At 44.9% G+C, this 21,789-nt stretch overlaps 1 protein-coding gene across 2 annotated transcripts in view; it reads left to right on the forward strand.

The window, feature by feature from the left end:
- Positions 1 to 21,789, forward strand: part of ADAMTSL3 (ADAMTS like 3) — a 283,528-nt gene that overhangs the window by 119,744 nt on the left and 141,995 nt on the right. For both annotated transcript variants that reach the window (XM_083712399.1, XM_083712400.1), the window contains one exon: positions 1,703 to 1,939. In XM_083712399.1, coding sequence (XP_083568525.1) covers positions 1,703 to 1,939 — 237 coding nt within the window. The remainder of the gene's footprint in view (positions 1 to 1,702; positions 1,940 to 21,789) is intronic.

The following is a 21,789-nucleotide window of genomic DNA, read 5'->3' on the forward strand; positions in this document are numbered from 1 at the left end:
TGCAAGTAGATAAATAGGTACCACTCTGGCGGGAAGGTAAACGTGCGCTGCTCTGGTTCGCCAGAAGCGGCTTAGTCATGCTGGCCACATGACCCAGAAGCTGTACGCCGGCTCCCTCGGCCAATAAAGCGAGATGAGCGCCGCAACCCCAGAGTCGGCCACGACTGGACCTAATGGTCAGGGGTCCCTTTACGTTTACCATGTGCCTTTTAGTCAATCCAATAGATTTGGTTTGCTGAAAGTTTCAGTTGGGTAAACTGAGTATCTCCAAAGCAAGATCTGCATTGTTTTTACATGATGCCAAATGTGTTGCAGAAACAGATATAAGAAGACAGCGATTTCTATTCTGACGTGTACTTGTCACAATCTGGTCTGCTTAAATTCTGCTGCAGTTCAGTTTCTACGGAATGCTATGTTGCTCATTTAATGCTATTTAAATTACATAAGTTACATAATGTATGCAACTATTTATGTAACCTACACAACTTACATTCATTTCAATTTAAAGGAAACGTCTAAAGAGTGTAAAAACAATTATTGTGCATCGTTCGCAGACTTAAAAGCATAAACAATGCAGGGGCAGAGCCTTTCTCTGACAACTTGTACGTCCCCCAGGATCCATATCCTGACCTTATTGTTCATTGCTCTCCACTCGCTGGTTCTGACATCTCTTGAGGCACATGGGCCACCTCCCCTCATCCAGCTTGGGCCCTAACCTGGGTCATCTAGCTTCTACTCCCTGATCTCTGCGCCTCTCCCCACCTCAGTCTACTCATAGTGCCATGCTAGACCTGACATAAAACAAAGACACATTTTTTTAACGTCAAGGGAAATAATGGGATTTTGCTTACTTGGTCAAGCTCGCAAGCTTTATAAATATAAAAGAAAGAAGGCATCAATGTGAATTATTTATACAGAAGTGGAGTTTATTTGTTCACTATTGTAATGACCAAGTAGAACATGCAGCATGCAGTGTTAGGAGTAATTTGAGTAAAATAAGTCTATTAGCATGTCCCTCCCCCCCCCCCCTTGTCTTATTTCTCATGTCACTCCTTCTTGATTTATGGAGAATCTGAAAAGGCTAGTTAAATGACTTAAGTCCCACAATATTATCTTGTTACAGCTTATGCTTGGATAAACTATATATATTTATGTTAAAATACCAGATATGAGAATTATGGCATATTGTTAGCTAACCTGAGTGACAAGCAAATAAATAATGTCAAAAAAAGTTGAAGGGGTTGTTCATAAGCAATACATGATGGTGGTGTTTGAAGTCGTTTCTATCCTTCCCTTGCTTTATGTCGGGCACCGCAAATTCAGCCCTCCAGATGTTTTGGGACTACAACTCCCATAATCCCTAGCTAACAGGACCAGTGGTCAGGGATGATGGGAGTTGTAGTCCCAAAACATCTGGAGGGCCGGAGTTTGCCTATGCCTGGGCTAAAGTCTTATATACATTTTCCTGAAAAGTCTCACTGAGCTCAGTAAAAGTTGCTTCTGAGTAGACCTGCCTGGGAGTGCTCTGTCAGTCAGGGAAGGAATAATATACACTCCAACCTTATAGATGTCTGATCAACTGTAAGTCCAGTTTGGTTAAATGAGGCTTACTTGCAGGTAAACAGGAGAGTAAAAATGCAGCTTTTCTTGTGGAATGAGACATTTGATTTGGAGGAAAATGTTGTTCTCCTTTTCTTTCCAGGACTGCCCTTCAGATGCTGGTGATTTTCGAGCTCAGCAGTGTTCAGCCTACAATGACGTCAAGTACCAAGGACAGTTTTATGAATGGATCCCGGTCTATGATGATTCCGGTTCTCCATGTGCCCTCAAGTGCCAAGCTTTGGGGAATCCCTTGGTGGTGGAGCTTGCCCCCAAAGTTCTGGATGGTACTCGTTGCAATGCCAAATCTCTGGATATGTGCATCAGTGGCATATGCCAGGTAGGGCAGCATTTACCTACTTGATTACTTGTTTATTTAATACCCTACAGTACAACACCCATCTTCAGAAGATCCTGCCACAACAGATAATTAGCGGCCCAAGGCCTGCTGTGACAAATCTGCCTGCTGGCAAAAGGAAGGCATTTTAATAGGGTGAATACACAGGTGAACAGGGACGCAGGTGGCACTGTGGGTTAAATCACAGAGCCTAGGACATGCCGATCAGAAGGTCAGCGGTTCGAATCCCCGTGATGGGGTGAGCTCCCGTTGCTCGGTCCCTGCTCCTGCCAACCTAGCAGTTCGAAAGCACGTTCAAGCACGTTCAAGATAAATAGGTACCACTCCGGCGGGAAGGTAAACGGCGTTTCCGTGCACTGCTCTGGTTCGCCAGAAGTGGCTTAGTCATGCTGGCCACATGACCCGGAAGCTGTACGCCGGCTCCCTTGGCCAATAAAGCGAGATGAGTGCTGCAACCCAAGAGTCAGCCACCACTGGACCTAATGGTCAGGGGTTCCTTTACCTTTACCTTTACACAGGTGAACAGCCCATTGTGGTCAACTTTGGCTAGGGATAGGGGAGAAATTTGATTCAGTTCACAGATAAAGGCCAGATTAACCCGCCCTTTGTGAAACATACAAACCGACACACAGGCATCCTTTAGAATCCGCACTTTTCTGAGTTTTGCAGTACAGTTCCTCTCGCCAAGTAATGTGTACAGAAACAAATGTGCTCTTGTAACATGCTTTTGTAAATGCAGGTATTATTGAGAACAGTATACAAAGATACATTATATTTGGGGGAAATTGTACATTAGGTGAAATTGCATACACAAATGTGTCTATTGTCACTAATATGCTGGTGTACCCAATTGCACTGGTAGAACCCTTGACTGCTGGACCAAACAGTATCTCACTGCATGTTGCTGCAATCCAGAGGCTTCAGCTATCGGCTGCTGGATCAATCCCCCAACTGCAGCATCAGCAAATGACTGCTGGGAGCTGGATATGGTGACTACCTGCCTCAGGTAGGCTTCAGATATAGCTGCCTCCTGATGTCACCAGGCCCTTGCGCACTCAAACTGCAGTATTTTGTAGAATGCAGTTCTCTCCTTAAAGCAGGGCGTTTATTTCTGTTTGGATGGCTGTGCAGCTTGCAGTGTGGCCTGTTCGGTTTTTTGTGTGTGACATGTTTTCTCTCCATACGTCTGCACTAATTTGTGAACCTATGGAAGTGTTTGATAGTTTAAAAATTGTTTGTGGTGCTGGATGCTCCAGGGAACACCTCAAACCTGACAGGTAGTAATAGAGCAGTAGCGACTTGGCTGCAAGTATTTCTAAAAGCAGTTGTTGTGATTACCTTATGTTCCTATGGAGTAAGCTTCTTCTCTTGCATGTTAAAATTAGCAGTTCCAGGAAACAGGTGTTTTAAGCATCAAGGGAACGGGATCTACAGATATTCTAGGATTCTATGAAAGTTTTGTTCTTTGGTGTATAGCGGGGATAAGTCAGCTCTTCAGGGGAAAAATGTGGGATTTGTATGGCAATTCTCACATTCTTATGAGGAATCTATTTTTTGACTTGGGGTCCAGAGTGGCAATTTTAAAGTGAGCAGTCGCCACTCCAATATCTCATCCTGTCTCTTTCCCATGGCCATCCCTTGTCCCACTTACACAGATAGGCTGTTGCTCTTAAACACACATTATTCTTCTCTTGTTTTAATCAACATTTTATTTATTTCTTCAAAATGCATAAAACTCAAGCTCTTAGGTCAGTAAACAGGACTCAGCTTTTTATTCTGTGTTTCAAGATTAGGACAGGGAAGAAAAATACTCCACTGGGTTTGATCCAGGGCTAGTCCTACTCAGAGGAGACCCATTGAAGTTGTTGGAAGTGAATAACAGGTTCATTAACTTCTATGGCTCTACTCTGAGAATAACTTAGTTGGATATAATCCATTGAGCTTTTCAGTTTGGTTTAATTGCTTCTTGGGTACCATTTGCCTCCTTTGCCCTCACCATTCTTGTGGAATGCTCTCTCCAGGGAAGCTTGCCTGGTGCCTTCATTACACATCTTTAGGTGCTGGGCAAAAGCATTCCTCTTCTCTCAAGCTTTTCACTAGTTAGACAATCTGTGGCCTTCTGAACTGTGGTGAAGGGGGTATTACTTTTATTAGTTATTATTGTATGCATCTATGTATGTTGTAAACTGCCCTATGATCCTTGGATGAAAGGTGGTATAGAAAATAAATGGCTACCGTAGATTCCGGCGTATTAGGTGACTGGGCGTATAAGACAACCCCCCAAATTGGCAGCTTCACTGGGCAGCGACAGTGGGTGGCGGGCTCCGCGCCAGGAGGAAGCTGCCCGGCGAAGCTGCCCAGCGATGCTAAGCCGGCTTCGCTGGGGGGCTTCCTCCCACTGCGGAGCGGAGCCCACTGCCCACTGCCGCTGCTCAGCAAACCCATACCCGGCATATAAGATGACCCCCGACTTTTTAGAGGATTTTCCGGGGTTAAAAAGTCATCTTATATACCAGAATCTACGGTAGACATCCTGGAAGAAAATAAATTGCTTAAGAACACAAGAAGAGCCCTGCTGGATGAAGGCAATTGCCAATCTCGACCAGCATCTTGTTCTTGCAGTGGTCAACCAGACTACTGGTTTATGAGTCGCTTGTAAGCAGGACCCAAGTACATGAGCACTCTACTGTGGTTTACAGCAACTGGCGTTCGGAAAAATATTGTCCTCCATGGATCATGTCTTTCTACCACATTTGTCCATCCAGTCCAGCATTGGCTGCTGAGAATTACCAGGGGCTCAAGCACAGGCCTTTCTTGCTGCCTTCTGCTATATGTTCCTTTCAATGGAAGATTCTAGAGATTGAACCTGGAACCTTCTGTTTGCAATGCATATTGTCACTCTGAGCAGCAGCTTGGACAAGGAGGGGCTGACCAGTTCTGTCAGACAAGCAGCACTGGAGACAGAGGAGACTGAGATCAACTCAGGACACTGCATCATGCCCAGTCCTGAATTGGAGACCATCGGGTTGAGGGCCTTGAGCCAGAAGCCCCTGAATCAGGACAACTGTTCCCTTGGAGTCTGCATGTCCTGAGGAAATAGCACTCTCCACAACACTGACTCCCATCCTAATGTCAGGCCATCAGTGTAGGCCATGGGCCTAGAGCAGGCACCCCCAACCTTTGACCCTCCAGATGTTTTGGACTACAGTTCCCATCATCCCTGACCACTGGTCCTGTTAGCTAGGAGTCATGGGAGTTGTAGGCCAAAACATCTGGAGGGCCGCAGGTTGGGAGTGCCTGGCCTAGAGGGAATTGTCCAAGAGGAGCAGGAGTTCTAGGTTCCAAGCCAAAACCCTGCCCCTTTAAGGCTATCCACTTTTCAAAGAAAGGGTAGGTGTGCTGGTCCCATGGGGAGGTTACAGTGAGGCATGGTCAGAGTCTGGTCCTGGGTCGAGGGTCTGGAGACTGTCCACCAAGGGCGAAGCGGGGTCCAAAGTGAAGAGCTGGGCAAGGTCGGACACTCTGGAAGAACAGGCCTGGGTGCTGGCAGAAACAGGTTTCCAACAACGTTGCTCCTGCAACCTGGGACCAGGCTGACTGGCCTTTATCTTCTCTGAGGCCAGGGGTGGCCCCGGCCCACAGGTGACCTGCCTCTCCTGGCCTTAAGGCGAGCATTCCTCCTGAGAGAACCCAGTTCCCTCCGCCTCTCTGCCCTGAGCCTCTGCAGCTCAGGAGAGGCTGGAGGGTTACTGGACCCAGGGGGAGGCTCACCTTTCCCTGACAGGGCTGGGAGAGGCGCACCTGTAGGCAATGGTCCTCAATCCAGTGGCGTAGCGTGGGTTATCAGCACCCGGGGCAAGGCAAGTAATTTGCGCCCCCTAACCCATGGATTTGCGCCCCCTAACCCGTGGATTTCCCTAACCCCCAGATGTTGCGCCCGGTGCGGCCGGCCCCCCCTGCACCCCCCACGCTACGCCACTGCCTCAATCACCTCCGGAGCCAGAGTGGATTCATCTGGTGTCTGCTCCTGAGGATCCGGCACAGGTGCAGGCACTTCAGATTCAAAGCCCTGCCTCAGCTCAGCCGGCCCTGGAGGCGGGGACTCCTGTGCAGGCTGGGATTCCTCCGGTTCAGCCTCTGAATCAGATTCCCAGGCCATCACAGTAGGGCTTGGAAGGGGTGATCTGGCCATGAAGTATCAAAGTCCAGCCTTACACTTCACTGGAGTAAGTTGCTCACTTGGAGCTTTCCATGGTGCTGAAATAGGCTTGCCTTGATGATGCATGCCCTGTGGGCTTTTGTCAAGGTCAGTACAGGACACACAGGGTTGAAGCCAGCTACATCCTACTCACAGTAGACCCATTTAAATTAATGATCCCAAATTAGTCATGTCCATTAATTTCAGTGAGTCTACTCTTGAGTCGGACTAGCATTGGCCATAACCCACGTGCTGTAGCATTGAACCACAGTCTGAACCTTGTTTCCCCACATTGATTCTTAATTCAATCGGCAATGACAATCCATGTGATTTTATTTATGGGATCTGCATACGATTACCATGTAAAATTGTGACACCACCCAAAAACTCACCGCTAATGGTGGTAGGATAAAGAGCCTCACAATAGGTAGGGAATTATTATCAGCAAAACTGTGAAAGATGTATGTTGGTTAAATAGGAAACACTATTTTATTCAGATTTAGATACATGAAGAAAAGCAATAAATCCAGCTAAACAAGATCAGTGGGTTACTGGATATGCAGATTTGGCTATGTGGTGCCAGCAATGAATCAATCTTGAAATACAAAATGTTTTATTATCCATTCATATGGATGCAGAATTTGAGGCGTAGGGGAAGAAAGCCACATTCCAAGTCTGCCAACCTTGATGGTGCCCCATTAGCCAAAGGGACTTTCTCCTCTCCCTCTTGGTTTTTATACGGGAATGAATTTACGTAGGATGTGTATGGTTTTGCAATTAGTCTCCTCTCCACAAAGTAGCTACTGCTTTATTAAATGCAGGAACGTGCACAACTCAAAAAACACTTGACATGCTTGATGTGTAGAGTAGGTGTGCACTCAGGGAAAAAGTGAGACATTTGGCAAAAGCCTAGCGTTGGGATTACGACAACCTTACTATGTATTGCCCAGGGTTTTATGTGATTTTAATGTGTTCTTCACTCATACCTACCAATCATTCTGGCACGCAGTAGTTCAGCCACTTCTCTTAAAAGCCAGCATGTCGCACCTAAGGAGAAAGCACCCTCCCTTCTTGCCATTTCCCCTTCTGTCATTTTTAGAATAGGAAAAACAATATCTCTACTGGCATTTGGCAAATGCAGATTCCTTTATGTTTGCTTCTATATTTATAGCATTTTCCTAAGTGTAGGAGGGCGCAGCATTCTGTGTTGTGCGGAGAAGCACTTACATTTAGTCTCTTCTATTTTGACTTTAGAGTGGCAGCCAGCTGGGCAAAGGACATACGGCGAACGGCAGAACAGAGTGTGCTGGGCACTGTCTCTGGAATTCTTAGAGAGCTCCATTACACCTTCAGTGACTAGTAGGAGGTTTCTCTCCTAAGGAGCCAAGAGTTCTATTTACTGAAAAGAATTTACTTGACCTGTTCATTAGTTTGGGGAATATTTGCTAGAAGTTGGGGAAGCATTCAAGACAGAGAACACATCCCATTAACACATGTTAAACACATCTCAAAAGCCTTACTGAAATCAAGATACAGTTGTACCTTGAAAGTCGAATGGGACCTGTTCCGGAAGTCCGTTTGACTTCCAAAACATTTGGAAACCAAGGCGTGGCTTCTGATTGGCTGCAAGAAGCTCCTGCAGCCAATCAGAAGTTGCAGAAGCCCCATCAGACATTCGGCTTCTATAGAACGTCAGCAAACCGGAACACTCACTTCTGGGTTTACAGTGTTCGGGAGTCAAAACGTTCAAGTTGCAAGGTGTTCATCAACCAAGGTACAACTACATCCACAGCATTCCCCTGATCCACCAAGTCTGTAACTCTATCAAAAAAACGGAATGAGATTTGTCTGTCATGAGGTTTTTTGTTTTTGTTTTACAGAAACCCATGCTGGGTCTTAATAATCACAAGTATCCTTTCCTAAGTGCTTGCACTTGATTGCCTATTCTAGAACCTTTCCTGGTATCGACGTCAAGCTCATTGGTCAGTTTTCTTTTGGAAGCTGGGGACAAAAATTGCCTGCCTCCAGTCTGTAGTGACCTCACCTGTTCTCCAAGAATTCTCTGTCTATTATAGACAGAGGCTCTGAGATTACATATGCAAGCTTCTTTAGTACCCTTGGGTGCAGCTCATCAGTCCCTAATTTGAATTCATTTAAAAGTAGCTAGGTGTTCCCTTACCACCTCTCTTTTCCTATCTTGGGCTGCAGTTTCCCTTCTTGCATCATTTATTCTATTATGCTGGTTCTGCTGCAGCAAGACTGGATCTTCTATAAGCTTGTTTTGTTGTTTTTTTGTTTAGTCTTTAGCGATACATTCTACCAGCTTTCCCAGGACATTGTTGTTGTTGTTTAGTCGTTTAGTCATGTCCGACTCTTTGTGACCCCATGGACCAGAGCATGCCAGGCCCTCCTGTCTTCCACTGCCTCCCGCAGTTTGGTCAAACTCATGTTCGTAGCTTCGAGAACACTGTCCAACCATCTCTTCCTCTGTCGTCCCCTTCTCCTTGTGCCCTCCATCTTTCCCAACATCAGGGTCTTTTCCAGGGAGTCTTCTCTTCTCATGAGGTGGCCAAAGTATTGGAGCCTCAGCTTCAGGATCTGTCCTTCCAGTGAGCACTCCGGGCTGATTTCCTTAAGAATGGATAGGTTTGATCTTCTTGCTGTCCATGGGACTCTCAAGAGTCTCCTCCAGCACCATAATTCAAAAGCATCAATTCTTCAGCGATCAGCCTTCTTTATGGTCCAGCTCTCACTTCCATACATCACTACTGGGAAAACCATAGCTTTCACTATACAGACCTTTGTTGGCAAGGTGATGTCTCTGCAGGACATACATTAAGCTAACTCTCCTGTTATTTCCAGGATCCCTCCTGGATCCCTTTTTAGGTTACTGAGACAGGACCTACCCTACAGAAGCCATGCTGCTTCTGCTGGATGACTGACATAAGATACCACTTCCGGGTGCTATTCAGCGGCTCAGCACTGTCATGGGAACGTACTACATGATCTGCCCATCTCTCACAGTTCCCTGCTGCATAGGGACTGGACTATATGTAGAACATTCCTTGTGGCACCTATGAATTGAGGCCACAATAAAGCGTCTTTCGTGATTTTATGGGACCTAGTTAATGATTTTATTTTTTAAAAAATATATCCTCTGGGGATGGCAGCCCTCCTTCCAATAATAATTAAAAAGTGCCACTTGGAAGTTTTCCTAGAATCTGGCGTGTTTACCTTTCCTAGTTTAGAAAGAGGCATTCAACCATCAATATTATCGTCTTTCCTGTAAAAATAATTTTAAAAATGTGGCGGCCAGCAGCCGTCATAGAGTGCAAGTCAAGCAAAAACAGAGGGCCGCCAGAATCAAGGCTTGCAAGCTCCATTCTGTTGAGTCCTGACAGGCACTTGGCACTGGCTGCTGAGAGCTTGGCGAAGATTTTTTTTAAAAGAAGTTAACTCGTCTAAATAAACACGTCGCCTTGCCATTATAGTTGCCTTTGTACCTGGGAGCAACAAAATATTTGCTAAAGAGGAAATAGGACTTCTACCCCTCTTTCCCAATGGCTGCTGCTTTCGCGCATTTCTTGTCTCCAAATCTTTGGCAAGTCACACAGCGACCTATCAAGCCTTTTAACGCAAGCATGATTTCACTTCCATCTGTTTTCATAACATCGAAGGGTCTTCGGTAGGCTTGCTACGCATCGCTAGTTCTCCCTCCCACTCTCCATTCTGGTTCTAATAGAATGTCTTTTTTTGGGCACCGTGTGTAATTTTTTGGCACTCATCTCCATAACTCTTCTCTTTCTCTCTCTCCCCCCCCCCCCCGGTCATTTGCATTCCACTTCACACATGGATTCAAAGCAAACAAGGTCCTTATCAGAGGAAATGAAGACCATGGATGCAAACTCTCCGAGGGGCTGAGTTTTTGCTACTGAGGGAGTAAAAATCTGAAAGGGGTTGCAGAGGAGGGGAAAGTTTCTGGGAAAGTTATTTTGGTGTCCCCTTGAGAGTGCGAGGCTCAGATCAGCCAGACCACTCAATCATGACTTTGTCTGCCATTGCCTGACTCTTGTTACCAAATAAAATATTTAGGAGTTCCTATGTTAAAATGGGTCAGAGTTTTGGGAAACCTCTCTCATCAGAAAGATAGCTGAAACGTCCTTGCTGCAAAAGAGCAGATTGATGCAGGTCTGAATAAGCTGGATGGAAGGTACAAAATGAAAAAAAAAGCGAATAGAAGGGTTTGTATATAGTCAGCATTTACCACTGGTGGAAACTGCATCTCACTTATCTCTTGATATGTTGAATTGATTGCCTGCTTGTTTACTTATTTGGGCCTATTTTTCTTAGCTCCTTGTTTGGAAAACGCCCCCCCCCCCAACACTCCATTTTGCTTTCGCTTGGTATGCATGCATAAATAAAAACATATGTTTAAATAAATTAACAGGAAAGGGGCCATAGCTCAGTGGTAAAGCATGTGCTTTACATGCAAAAGACCCCAGTCTCAATCCCTAGTATCCCCAGGTAGGGCTGAGAATGTCCCCAGTTAGAAACTCTGGACAGCTGCTGCAAGTTAGCCAAGACGATACCGGAGCTGTCCTCTTACAGCGCTAAAACGTGTGGACACCCAGTGACACTAAATGTTGGAAGATTCAGGAAAGGGGAAAAGGGAGTATTCCTCCGTACAGCACATAAAGTAGGGAATTCATTCCCAGCAGAAGCAGTGACAGCCATAAACTTGAAAAGAGGATTAGATCAGTTCATAGAGGATGGCTGCTAATAATGATGTTAATGATGCTGGCTCCCTCAGCCAACAAAGCGAGATGAGCGCCGCAACCCCAGAGTTGGCCACGACTGGACCTAATGGTCAGGGGTCCCTTTACCTTTACCTATCTCCACTGAATACCAGGTTCTGGAAACTGCAGGAGTGGAAATTGCTGTTATGCTCAGGTCTTGCCTGCAGGCTTCCCACAGACATTTGGCTGGTGTGGCGTTTGCCCTCCTAGGTGTGTGACATCATCCTGGGTTCATAAGGAAAGGGTTAACTAATTGTAAAATGACTAACCAATGGGGACCCAAGGGGAGGAGTTAGAGTTAGGGTGGCTGAGAAGAGTCTGGAGTTAGAGAAAAGAGAGGGAGGATAAGTCTGTGGGTTGGGCTAGTCTGATGTGTGTGTGAGAATGAATCTGTTAAGAGGAGTCAGTCAAACAGTTGATATAATCAATCAGAAGGTATTGGCTGGTAAAGAAACTAAAGTTAAGAAACTGACAGGAATATTATCTGAGAAACCATAAACTAGTTAATGCTTATAAAATAAACTTGTTTATTTGGTTCAGTTTTAACAACCGTCTGGATTCAGTGTTTTACCCGAGAGTAACGGGTTGGTGGCAGCAGGGAAGCAAGCACAGTGGTGGCACAGGGATCAATAGACCATTAAATGTCTGGGGACCCTGTGTGATCGCCACAGTGTGCTGGTCCCGGGGGGTTACCGTGTGGCGTGGTCCGAGTCCACTCCGAGGTCGAGGGTGTGGTATGAAGGCTGTCCATCGAGGCTGAAGCAGGGTCCAAGGCAAGGAGTCGGGTGAGGTCAGGAACTCTGGCAGAAGAGCAGACAGGGTGCCGGCAGGAACAGGTTACCAACAATGTTGCTCCCGCAACCTGGGACTGGGGCTGGCTGGCTTTTATCTGCCCCGAGGCATAGGGCGGCCCCGGTCCACAGGTGACTCGCCTCTCCTGGCCTGGAGGCAAGCACTCCTCCTGCAAGAACTTAGTTCCCTCCGCCTCTCTGCCCTGAGCCTCTGCAGCTCAGGAGAGGCTGGAGGGTTACCGGACCCAGAGGCAACCTCCTCTTCCCCTGACAGGGCTGAGAGTGGAGCACCTGCAGGCAATGGGTCCTCCATCACCTCCGGAGCCAGAGCAGACTCAGCTGGTGTCTGCTCCTGAGGATCCGGCACAGGTGAGGACCCTTCAGGTTCAAGCCCCAGCCCCAGCTCAGCTGGTCCTGGAGGCGGGGACTCCTGTGCAGGCTGGGATCCCTCAGGTTCAGCCTCTGAATCCGATTCCCAGGCCATCACACACAGCTGGCTACTAGCATCGCCCATTCTTATATCCATTCCAATGCCGGGATGCATCTGTCCTATATATTGCATCGGCCCTGCCACCAAAGAAGATTGTCCGATCATGGGCCAGCACAGTTTCTCTGAGGAAGCCTTCCTTCCTCTCATGTGAAACAGCTGCTCACTTAGTATGCATGTGCTCTTTGTGGAAGCAGACACAGAAACCCCCAAGTTAGTATTGTGGCGATCTCCACAGTGGCAGTGCCTCAGGTGTCACACTTCCCTAGACTTTTAATGCAGCTACAGCGTGTTTGATAGGTGTAATCTAAGGCAGTCTTGTAAATAATCCTACAAAAGTTACTAGCCTGTTGAAAGGAAAGCAGCCTGTATTTCTCTGCTGACTGCAGATGAAGGAAAGCTGCAACTCGCATAGAAATGCAGGCTACTAACCTCTTATCAGACTAATTTAAAAGTTGCCTTTTATCAGCCAGATTGGCAGAGGAGGGAAAGGGAGACTCATCCCTCTTCTAACCTGCTTAGTTACTGTGCTGGTGATTAGGGATAGGAGAATACATCATTTTTGCTTTTTCTCAGTTTATCCATTTTTGAATTATGCTCAATTTCCACATCAGATTGCGATTACACTGGTAGCTTGGGTTAAGAAGTTAATTTGTTCTGGAGGTTTGTTCTTAAACTGAAGCACCACTAATGGGGCCTCCCGCTGCTGCCGCTGCACCGCCGGAGCATTTCTGTTCTCATCCCGAAGCAAAGTTCTTAACCCAAGGTACTATTTCTGGGTTAGTGGAGTCTGTAACCTGAAGCGTATGCAACCCAAGGTACCGCTGTATTATTTTCAAAAGTCCTCATGAGAATTCATCGGTTCAAATTTGTCCTAATGTGCATTTTGTGTTTCAATTTTCCCCAATGTACACATTTTTGCAATGCACCTTCCCCAATATAATGCATTTATGCATATTATTTTCATTAATATGTACATTACAATGCACATTGCCTTACTGCAAGCATTTCTGAATGCATTACTTGGCTGGAGAAGTGTATAGCAATATTCAGAGAGGTGTGGATTTTGATGGATGGCTGTGTTTTTCTGCTCATATTGCTTTGGAAAGTGTGCATTAGTTAGCTTTACCTGTAAATATAAACCCCATCCCTTCCTATGGATGTGCCATGCAAGTTGTTAAATGGAAGGCTAATCTTATGACTCTGTCTGAGGGAGCAGCAAAGTGGAAAAGTGTGGTAAGTAGAGCTATAGACCCTAAAAGATGGTATAAGATTTTAAAAAATCCTAGTAGCTCCTTTGAAGGGTGGCATATATGTATTCTAAATAAAATAAGTTAATAGCCCCGCCTTGTCTTTTGGGAACAGTGTCAGTGCAGTGGTTAAAATGACTTTCTGTATTCAGAGTTTTGGAATATGGCTAATGGTTAGGCTTGGTTTTTTTTAATTGTGAGAATGGGCCACTGTGTTTTGGCCTGGTTTTCATTGTAAGCAGAAGCAGTGTGCATCAGTGATATTGGTTTCGTTTGAAACTACTTGTGTGGCCAACATTTCAGTGAATGGACCGACTTTGGTTTGCAAAAGCTTCTGAAACTTCGGGTGTTGAGCATGCAGTTTAAATGGGCCACACAAAGGGTGTAAAAAGCAAATGTTACGTGCACAATCCGAAAAAGCAGGGGATAATTTAAGTTGCTCTCTTTTTCGTTACGCATTTGTGTAAGTTTCCTTTTTTTATTTTTAAAAAAGGAAAATAAGCCATGCCACAGCAGAGCCCAACCCAATTCCCTCTTGAGTCAATGGACGTTTTGTATTCTGTATGTGTTTTGGATCCATAACAGTAGTCGGTTAGGAGACCCACTTGCACCCTCCTCTCGTAGGTGGTCTATAATCTCTTAAGCTGCCCCTCCATGCTTCAGTTCATTCTTTAATGAGAATTTAATATTTCTGAAGCACTCTGTTTTATGTGATGGAAGTGGCTTTGCAGAAGGTGGAAGCATTCTCTAGCTGTTGGTCCCCCACAATGGAAAAGAATACATGGGGAGGGTTGCAGCGAAGGATTGTTTGTTTGTTTTCTAAGAAGCAGTTAATTTTATGTATTGAATGCCCCCCCCCATGTTTCTTCATAGCTTAAAGTTCTTCTCAGTGTATAACAAGGATTGGTTTAGCTTTATGATAGAGGTTTGTCTTGGGTTCATTTTTTGTGTCTCTTGACATCGCAAAGAAACAGACCCTAGAGTGAGAGTTTACAAATTTACTGTATTTGTTTAGAAACCTAATAGCCTACCTTTCAATAAAATGATTCTTAAAGTGGAGAACAACTCAATACAATCTAAAATGTTTCAGAAGCCCATTCAAAGGAGCAGTGAACCAAAAAGCTTTATATAAAAAGCAAAGCAAATCCAATACATAGCCACACAAGCTTGTCTAAACAAGCAAGTCTTTTAGCATCCATGTTTAAAAGATTGTGGTCCCAAATCTGGCGCAGGGCAAAGCAGTTGATTTTGATTCCACTCTCTTTCTGATTTTTCCGCTATTAAATTTAGTTCCCCCCTATTTCCAAAACAGTTTGCGATTTTCTTTTTTAAAAACCCCCTGCATGAAAATGTGTTTATAATTTTGTGTACGTTCCTTACAATGTGTGTATTTTTGCACTGTTTTCATAGACATACACATTTCTCTGCATACTTTCCCCTAACATGCAGATAATTTGTAGAAATGAAAATGGGGACACGCACGATATCCCTTGTTCACTTCTAAAGTAACATAAACAAAACGGATACTCTGCATTTGACCCATGAGGCTTTCACTAAAAAGTTTTCTTCCATTTAATAAATATTTAATGCAATTCAGATATTATTATTTTCTCATTAATTTGCAGAGAGTGGTGGAAGAAATGCAGAGCATTTTTTTGGCACAGTAATACCCATTGCAGTGTGTACATTTGTTGCTCCTCCCTCTCCCCCCCCCCAAAAAAAACCCAGATGAAAATTGTCGATTTTATTGTTGCATGGGCAACATTGTCACAACTAAGTCTTTTGACTCTCTTGTCTGCCTGCTCCCTGATATTTTATATTGCTTGTGAAAATGAACATATTGCTTACACCTTTGTAAAGGCAAAAGGGGTTGAAGAAGTCTTAACAACTCCGCGTTGCAGGATCAGACTTCAGTAGATGATTTACAGCAAACCAAGCATGCCTGGGAAACTGTACATTATAGCATGAACTTCCCATGGTAAATTTCATTCTCATGCCTCTGTTGACATAAAGAGAAATCCCCAGAGCCTTGTTTAATATTCCCTGTTATCTGTTGCACACGTGCCAAGATGCTTTGCCTCACAGATGAGGACAAAAAGAAAAAGAGGGAGTGGTGTATAATAGACAAGGCTCAAGATGCAATGACCTTAAAGAGGGAGGAAGGAGGCATGATAGAGACATCACTTCCCATGATGCAAGACTAAGCAAAAATGCTCCCCTCCCCCTTTGGGTGGCCCTATTTGAAGGTTCTGAAAACGGGGTGGGAATTTTGGCTCTTTCAGGAATGGGGTGAATTTCAGGGATTGAGGTGTGTGAAGAAATTCCTCTTCTTCCCACTCCTTGAGCTGGTGGGGTGGACCGTTTTTAATTTCCAAATCGTGTCCTAGAACAATAGTGTTGTGATATTGCATTATTAAGTGACGTGGGTGGTGCTGTGGTCTAAACCACAGAGCCTAGGGCTTGCTGATCAGAAGGTCGGCAGTTTGAATCCCTGCAAGGGGGTGAGCTCCCGTTGCGAGATGAGTGTTGGTAAAGGTAAAGGGACCACTGACCATTAGGTCCAGTTGTGGCCGACTCTGGGGTTGCGGCGCTCATCTCGCTTTATTGGCTAAGCCAGAGCACTGTACAGAAACGCCATTTACCTTCCTGCCAGAGTGGTACCTATTTATCTACTTGCACTTTGACATGCTTTTGAACTGCTAGGTTGGCAGGAGCAGGGACCAAGCAACGGGAGCTCACCCCATCACAGGGATTCGAACCGCCAACCTTCCGATCGGCAAGCACTAGGCTCTGTGGTTTAACCCACAGTGCCACCTGCATCCCATAGCATTATTAGGGATGGTAAATAACTGCCTTTGAAGAGGGACTTGCCCATTCAATCCTCAAAAGGCGCAGTTTGCCTTCTTTCTGCGTGAAATTGTGAGATACAAATTTAAATGAATGAGCACATGTGTTAGAATGCAGCACACTTCCTACCTTCCCTTGTCATGCACTTATTTATGGGAAGCTGTCCTCTGCCTAGGGCATTGGCTTCGGTAGTTGTTAATGAAGCAAGGCAGGAGTAGCAAATGGGGCACTTCAATGAACTAGGGTATTCCTCAACATCAAAGCAAGTTCAGAGCCCACAGCCATGCTATTCTCCCGCCCCCTTTCATTTAATATATTGCTTTCAGAGTTGAAGTATGTTTCATGGTAAGCGGTCTGTGTAATGATGATGTCAAAAGACACACCAAGCATAAATCAAACTCTCAATACTTTGAAAGCCAATGGCTCCAGGCCAAAGAAAGCTTAGTTCATGTCAGATGCTGGCTAGGCCTGCTGGGAATCGCTCTTGTCCCATGGGAACTGAGGATGTGTCCCAGAATGTTCAGGCTAGCCTTCTGCGGCTGCATGTTGCAAGGGAAGGTGGGTCATGATATGTAAGCTAAAGTTGGTGCAAACCTTATCTTGCATTGTTGATCTTCTCCACGAGCCTGCAGCAAACAGTCTGAAGACCGTCACGCTCGGTTCTTAGGAACGGACAGATCAAACTCTTTCTGTCTTGTGTTGGCTTGGTCTCCCCCTCCCCCACCCCAGATTTCATCCCTGTGGGCTGAGGTTCTGTGGGATTGCCTGGCTTCAGATTTTCTCTAGAGGAGGCTTCCTCGTTGCACATGCACCCTTTTGATCATGATACAAAGACCAAAGGGAAGGGTTCTCAATGTTCTGTGCTTCACAAGGTCTGTGCCTTGTATATGTATGTATTTATTACTTTGGCCACCTCATGAGAAGAGACCCTGATGTTGGGAAAGATGGAGGGCACAAGGAGAAGGGGACGACAGAGGACGAGATGGTTGGACAGTGTTCTCGAAGCTACCAGCATGAGTTTGACCAAACTGCGGGAGGCAGTGGAGTGCCTGGCGTGCTCTGGCCCATGGGGTCACGAAGAGTTGGACACGACTAAACGACTAAACAACAACAACACCGCCCTTCATCTGTAGATATCAGGGTGGTTCACAACATAAACATACAATATAAAAACACAAAATACATAATAAAAACAAAAAACAATACCCCCCCTCTCCCCACCCCTCCCACAAACACATATAAAGGAGTATAAGATGTTAATCAGTCAAAGGCCTGGTTGAATTTGGTTTGTTGTCTGGTCCTTGTCCTTTTAGACTTCTCTCTCCTTCCCCCCGTTTTTCTCGTGTGATATTTAAATCCCGCCATCTGCTTAAGAAATGAACATACTTGAACATTCTTGAATGTGGCCAGTTCTGCATTAACCTTCACAGATCGAAATGAAACATCCTGTGTTCATGGTTTTCATTTAAATCTAATTCCTCAGCCGAGTCCAAATGAGAGGGGAAGGAGAACTATAGAAACAGCTGTGGAAACTTTTTGGGTGATTCCTGGATTTACATTTTGTAAAATATTTATGAAGTTCCATAACCCCTCTAATGCATCAGAAATAATTTCGCCTCCCCCTCCACATTGATAATACTGCATGCTACCCACTGACTCTAATGCTCAGTCTCTGTCATTGTGGAAGAACAAACTATTGATTATTTTCTGCTTTCCTAAAGCAGCAGTGTGAGTGAATATACAGCTTGCAATATATACAATGATCCCTGGTGACATAAGAAGTATGTATGGACGTTTGTCTGTGCATTCTAGAAGGAATCAGGACCATCTCTATCTAGGGTTATGTGGTTCTCAAAACTAAGGGGTTTCTCAGAAGCTTATTGGAAGCTTTTCAATAAAAAGGCTATTACCGATGGACATGCTGGCCAGAGTGGTTGGTTGACTGCTATTATTTATTTTTATTTATCTAAAATATTGCTTAATTGCGTTTCAAAAGATTTCCCCCTCCAATACACAGGGCTGCAGAGGTTGTTCCTCTATATTGCACCAGACAGGGTGAGTGTACCAAGTGAAAACACACGATGCACTGTAATTCTTATATTTTGTTCCCACCCTTCCTCCAGTGAGCTTAGGACAACGTTTTTAGCCTTTCATTTCCTCCCCTCACATATCTGCTTGATAGGTTAGGCCCAATGTAAACAACTACACTTCATGGCTGACTAGAGATTTGAGCCTGGGTTAAATGTATGACACACTGTTAAGACTGAGGCAGGTAAGTGTACTGTTTAGAAGGCTAGGCCAGGACCAGGGAACCCATGTTCAAATCAGGACTCAGCTATGAATCTCACTGGGCAGCCTTGGGCCAGTCATCATCTTTCAGTCTGGCCTAGTTCACAGGGTTGTTACGAAGATAGTGGCATCAGTCCTGTAACATTAGGGAACTGGATATATTATGTGGCAGGGACCACAAGCGCGGTTACTTATCATGCCACAAAACTCCAACCTTGGAGACGGTTGGAGTGGGACCATGGTGGCATGAAAATTAATTGTGGCGCCAGCTCCATCTCTTCCATTCTAATGATACCATGTGGGAAGCAACTTTGGGAGAGACTGTTGAAGCCCAAGAACCAGCCCCCATTCACTTTATTCTTATATTATTTGTTGATTGGAGCTTTTTCTTCCTAGAAATTACTATAGGTAAAGGTAAAGGAACCACTGACCATTAGGTCCAGTTATGACCGACTCTGGGGTTGCGGCGCTCATCTCGCATTACTGGTCGAGGGAGCCGGCGTACAGCTTCCAGGCCATGTGGCCATCATGACTAAGCCGCTTCTGGCGAACCAGAGCAGCGCACAGAAATGCCATTTACCTTCCCGCTGGAGCAGTACCTATTTATCTACTTGCACTTTGATGTGCTTTTGAACTGCTAGGTTGGCAGGAGCTGGGACCGAGCAACAGGAGCTCACCCCGTTGCGGGGATTCAAACCGCCGACCTTCTGATTGGCAAGTCCTAGGCTCTGTGGTTTAACCCACAGAGTCACCCGTGTCCCTCAGAAATTACTATAGCTTCTTTTTAAAAACAACAACTGCTCAGCAACCTCACAGATCTTTGGGTGCTGTAAGACATCCTTACTTCCCCGGCTGCATTTCTCTCTACGTGTAGGGGAGTTATTTACTATGTTTGTATCCCAACCATCTTCCAAAAAACCCTCAAGATTTCAAATGCCTTCACCTCGACCCCCATTTATCCTCAAAACCAGAGCTTTCCAAACTTTTCATGTTGTTGACACACTTTTTAGACACGCATCCTTTCGCGACACAGCAATTCAGTTTTGCTAGCAAATTGGAGGTTAAGCTAACCCATTTTCTTCCCCAGGGGGAGAGCACAGAGCGTTGGCACGACACACCTACACATTGCAGCCAACACACTAATGTGTCGCGACACACAGTTTGGAAAGCTCCGCTCCAGACAAACTCTGTTAGGTAGGTTAGGCTGGGATATATTGACTTCCTAAGATCACCCAGTGAGTTTCATGGCTGAGTAGGGATTTGAAACCCTGGTCTCCCTGGTCCTAGTCCAGCCTTTTAACACCTGCACCACGCTGTATCTTCACTAGGTCTCACTCTGCATGTTCAAATGCTCAAATTGGTGTGCTTGAAGCATATGATACCTTTCTCCAGCTTTTATATTTCCCAAGTGTGCCTCTGACTCCAATAGGACCCCTGTACACCATACAGTTCTTTTTCATATCTGTAATATGTGGGTGTTTAGAAAGGGGCATATTGGCTTAATCCATTATACACAATATTATGTCGTTCTTATGCATTGTTGGTGTATGCCATCAAAGCTCATGGCAGTTTGCATAGCAGTATAAACAAGAAAGCTAGGCGCTCGCCTGTAGATTCTGACAGTAGATGTAAAAGCAGAGAGTGGGGGTATAAGGTAGGGAGTAGTATACACAAGTGCAAGTACTTGACAGGTCTTTTGCCTTCTTTGAAAGGCCTTCCGGTTTTGTTCTTTCATTGATTTCAGTGGAAGCCCTAGCTCCTCTTCTGCATGTAACCTTGGCATTTTCCATCCCATTGACATGAAATTTGAAGGAATTCTGCTACTCTCCCAGGGCATCAGAACAGTCAAATTAGCTGCCAAAGTCCTTAATCTTCCTTTCAGTTGTGGAGGGTGACAAAGGAGTTCAGCCATATATTTTTTATTATTAAGACATCAGTAAAGTGTTGATTTAAACAAGTAGATAAGAGAATACTAATTTCCACATCTCTCTCTCTCTCTCTCTCTCTCTCTCTCTCTCTCTCTCTCTCTCTCACACACACACACACACACACACACCCCTTCCAGATGTTTAATCAGTGCATACATTTTGCACGGTTTATTAGAGACCATTCACCCATTTCACAAAAATCTGTAGTGTAATTTTTCATTTCCATTACACATAAAAGGTCAGAACTTCAGCGTACTTTCTAAAAGAATGTTTAGCGTTTTGTGGGAGTTTACAATAATCAGACCATTACAACATTTTTATCACATCTTACAGTTACACCGTTATGGTTCTTTTTATTAGCTTGATACACTCCCAATTCTTCCATTACCCTTTTTTTTTTAATACTGTCACTTGTTTCATTTAGGCAACCTCCTTCTTTCCTCATCTCCCCCCGTCCCTTTTTCTGCAAAAAAAATAATAATAAAAAAGAATCACCTACTTATAATTATTTCTGAATATGCCCTAAAAGCTTGCAGATGTTTTCCCAATCTGCCTGTAATATTTATAGTTGATCCCTTTGCTCAGTAAATAGCCAACAATATGGGGTAGATTAACTTGAACAAATGCCTTAATCATTAAAATCTTTAGTCCTTTATGGCCGGCTGACATGGAGTACGAAGCTAAGTGAGGCAGTTCGCACGGATAAGCTATTGGCCCACAACCCTTCAGCTCTCTTCTTGAAACTAGACATTCTTAATAAATAATTACACACACCCCGTTTTAAAACTCATGACAATTTTGTTGTTTGTTAACAACTCCTTTGAAGAATGGCTCCTGGCCTAACTTGTCCAGAACCATTGCAGAAAATTAGGCCTCAGAATCTGGCGTTGGCCAGTGCCTGCCCACCCCCCAAGTATGGCAGCCACTTTTTCGCTGGCCTCTGAATTTGTATAACTTTGATTTCCATGATGGGATGCAACCAGTCTGGTTTGTTTCTCCCTGTAGCATAAGGAGGAATGGAAGCATGGGGGTACAACGGAATGGTTGGTGGAGGCAAGTGTGAGTGGCAGGCGGAGAATGCCTGAAAAGGATTTGAAGTTAGCCCAGCGGTTCCCATACTCCCTCCCACCACAGAGCACTTTAAAAATTATTACGGTCTTGGCAGGCCACTTAATTATTTTTTCTCCTTGCTGTAGCAATTGTGATGCACTCTGCTAGACACTGTAATATAATTATCTAGTTGTGT

This window comes from Podarcis gaigeae (assembly GCF_964106915.1).
Source record: "Podarcis gaigeae genome assembly, chromosome: 14".
NCBI lineage: Eukaryota > Metazoa > Chordata > Lepidosauria > Squamata > Lacertidae > Podarcis > Podarcis gaigeae.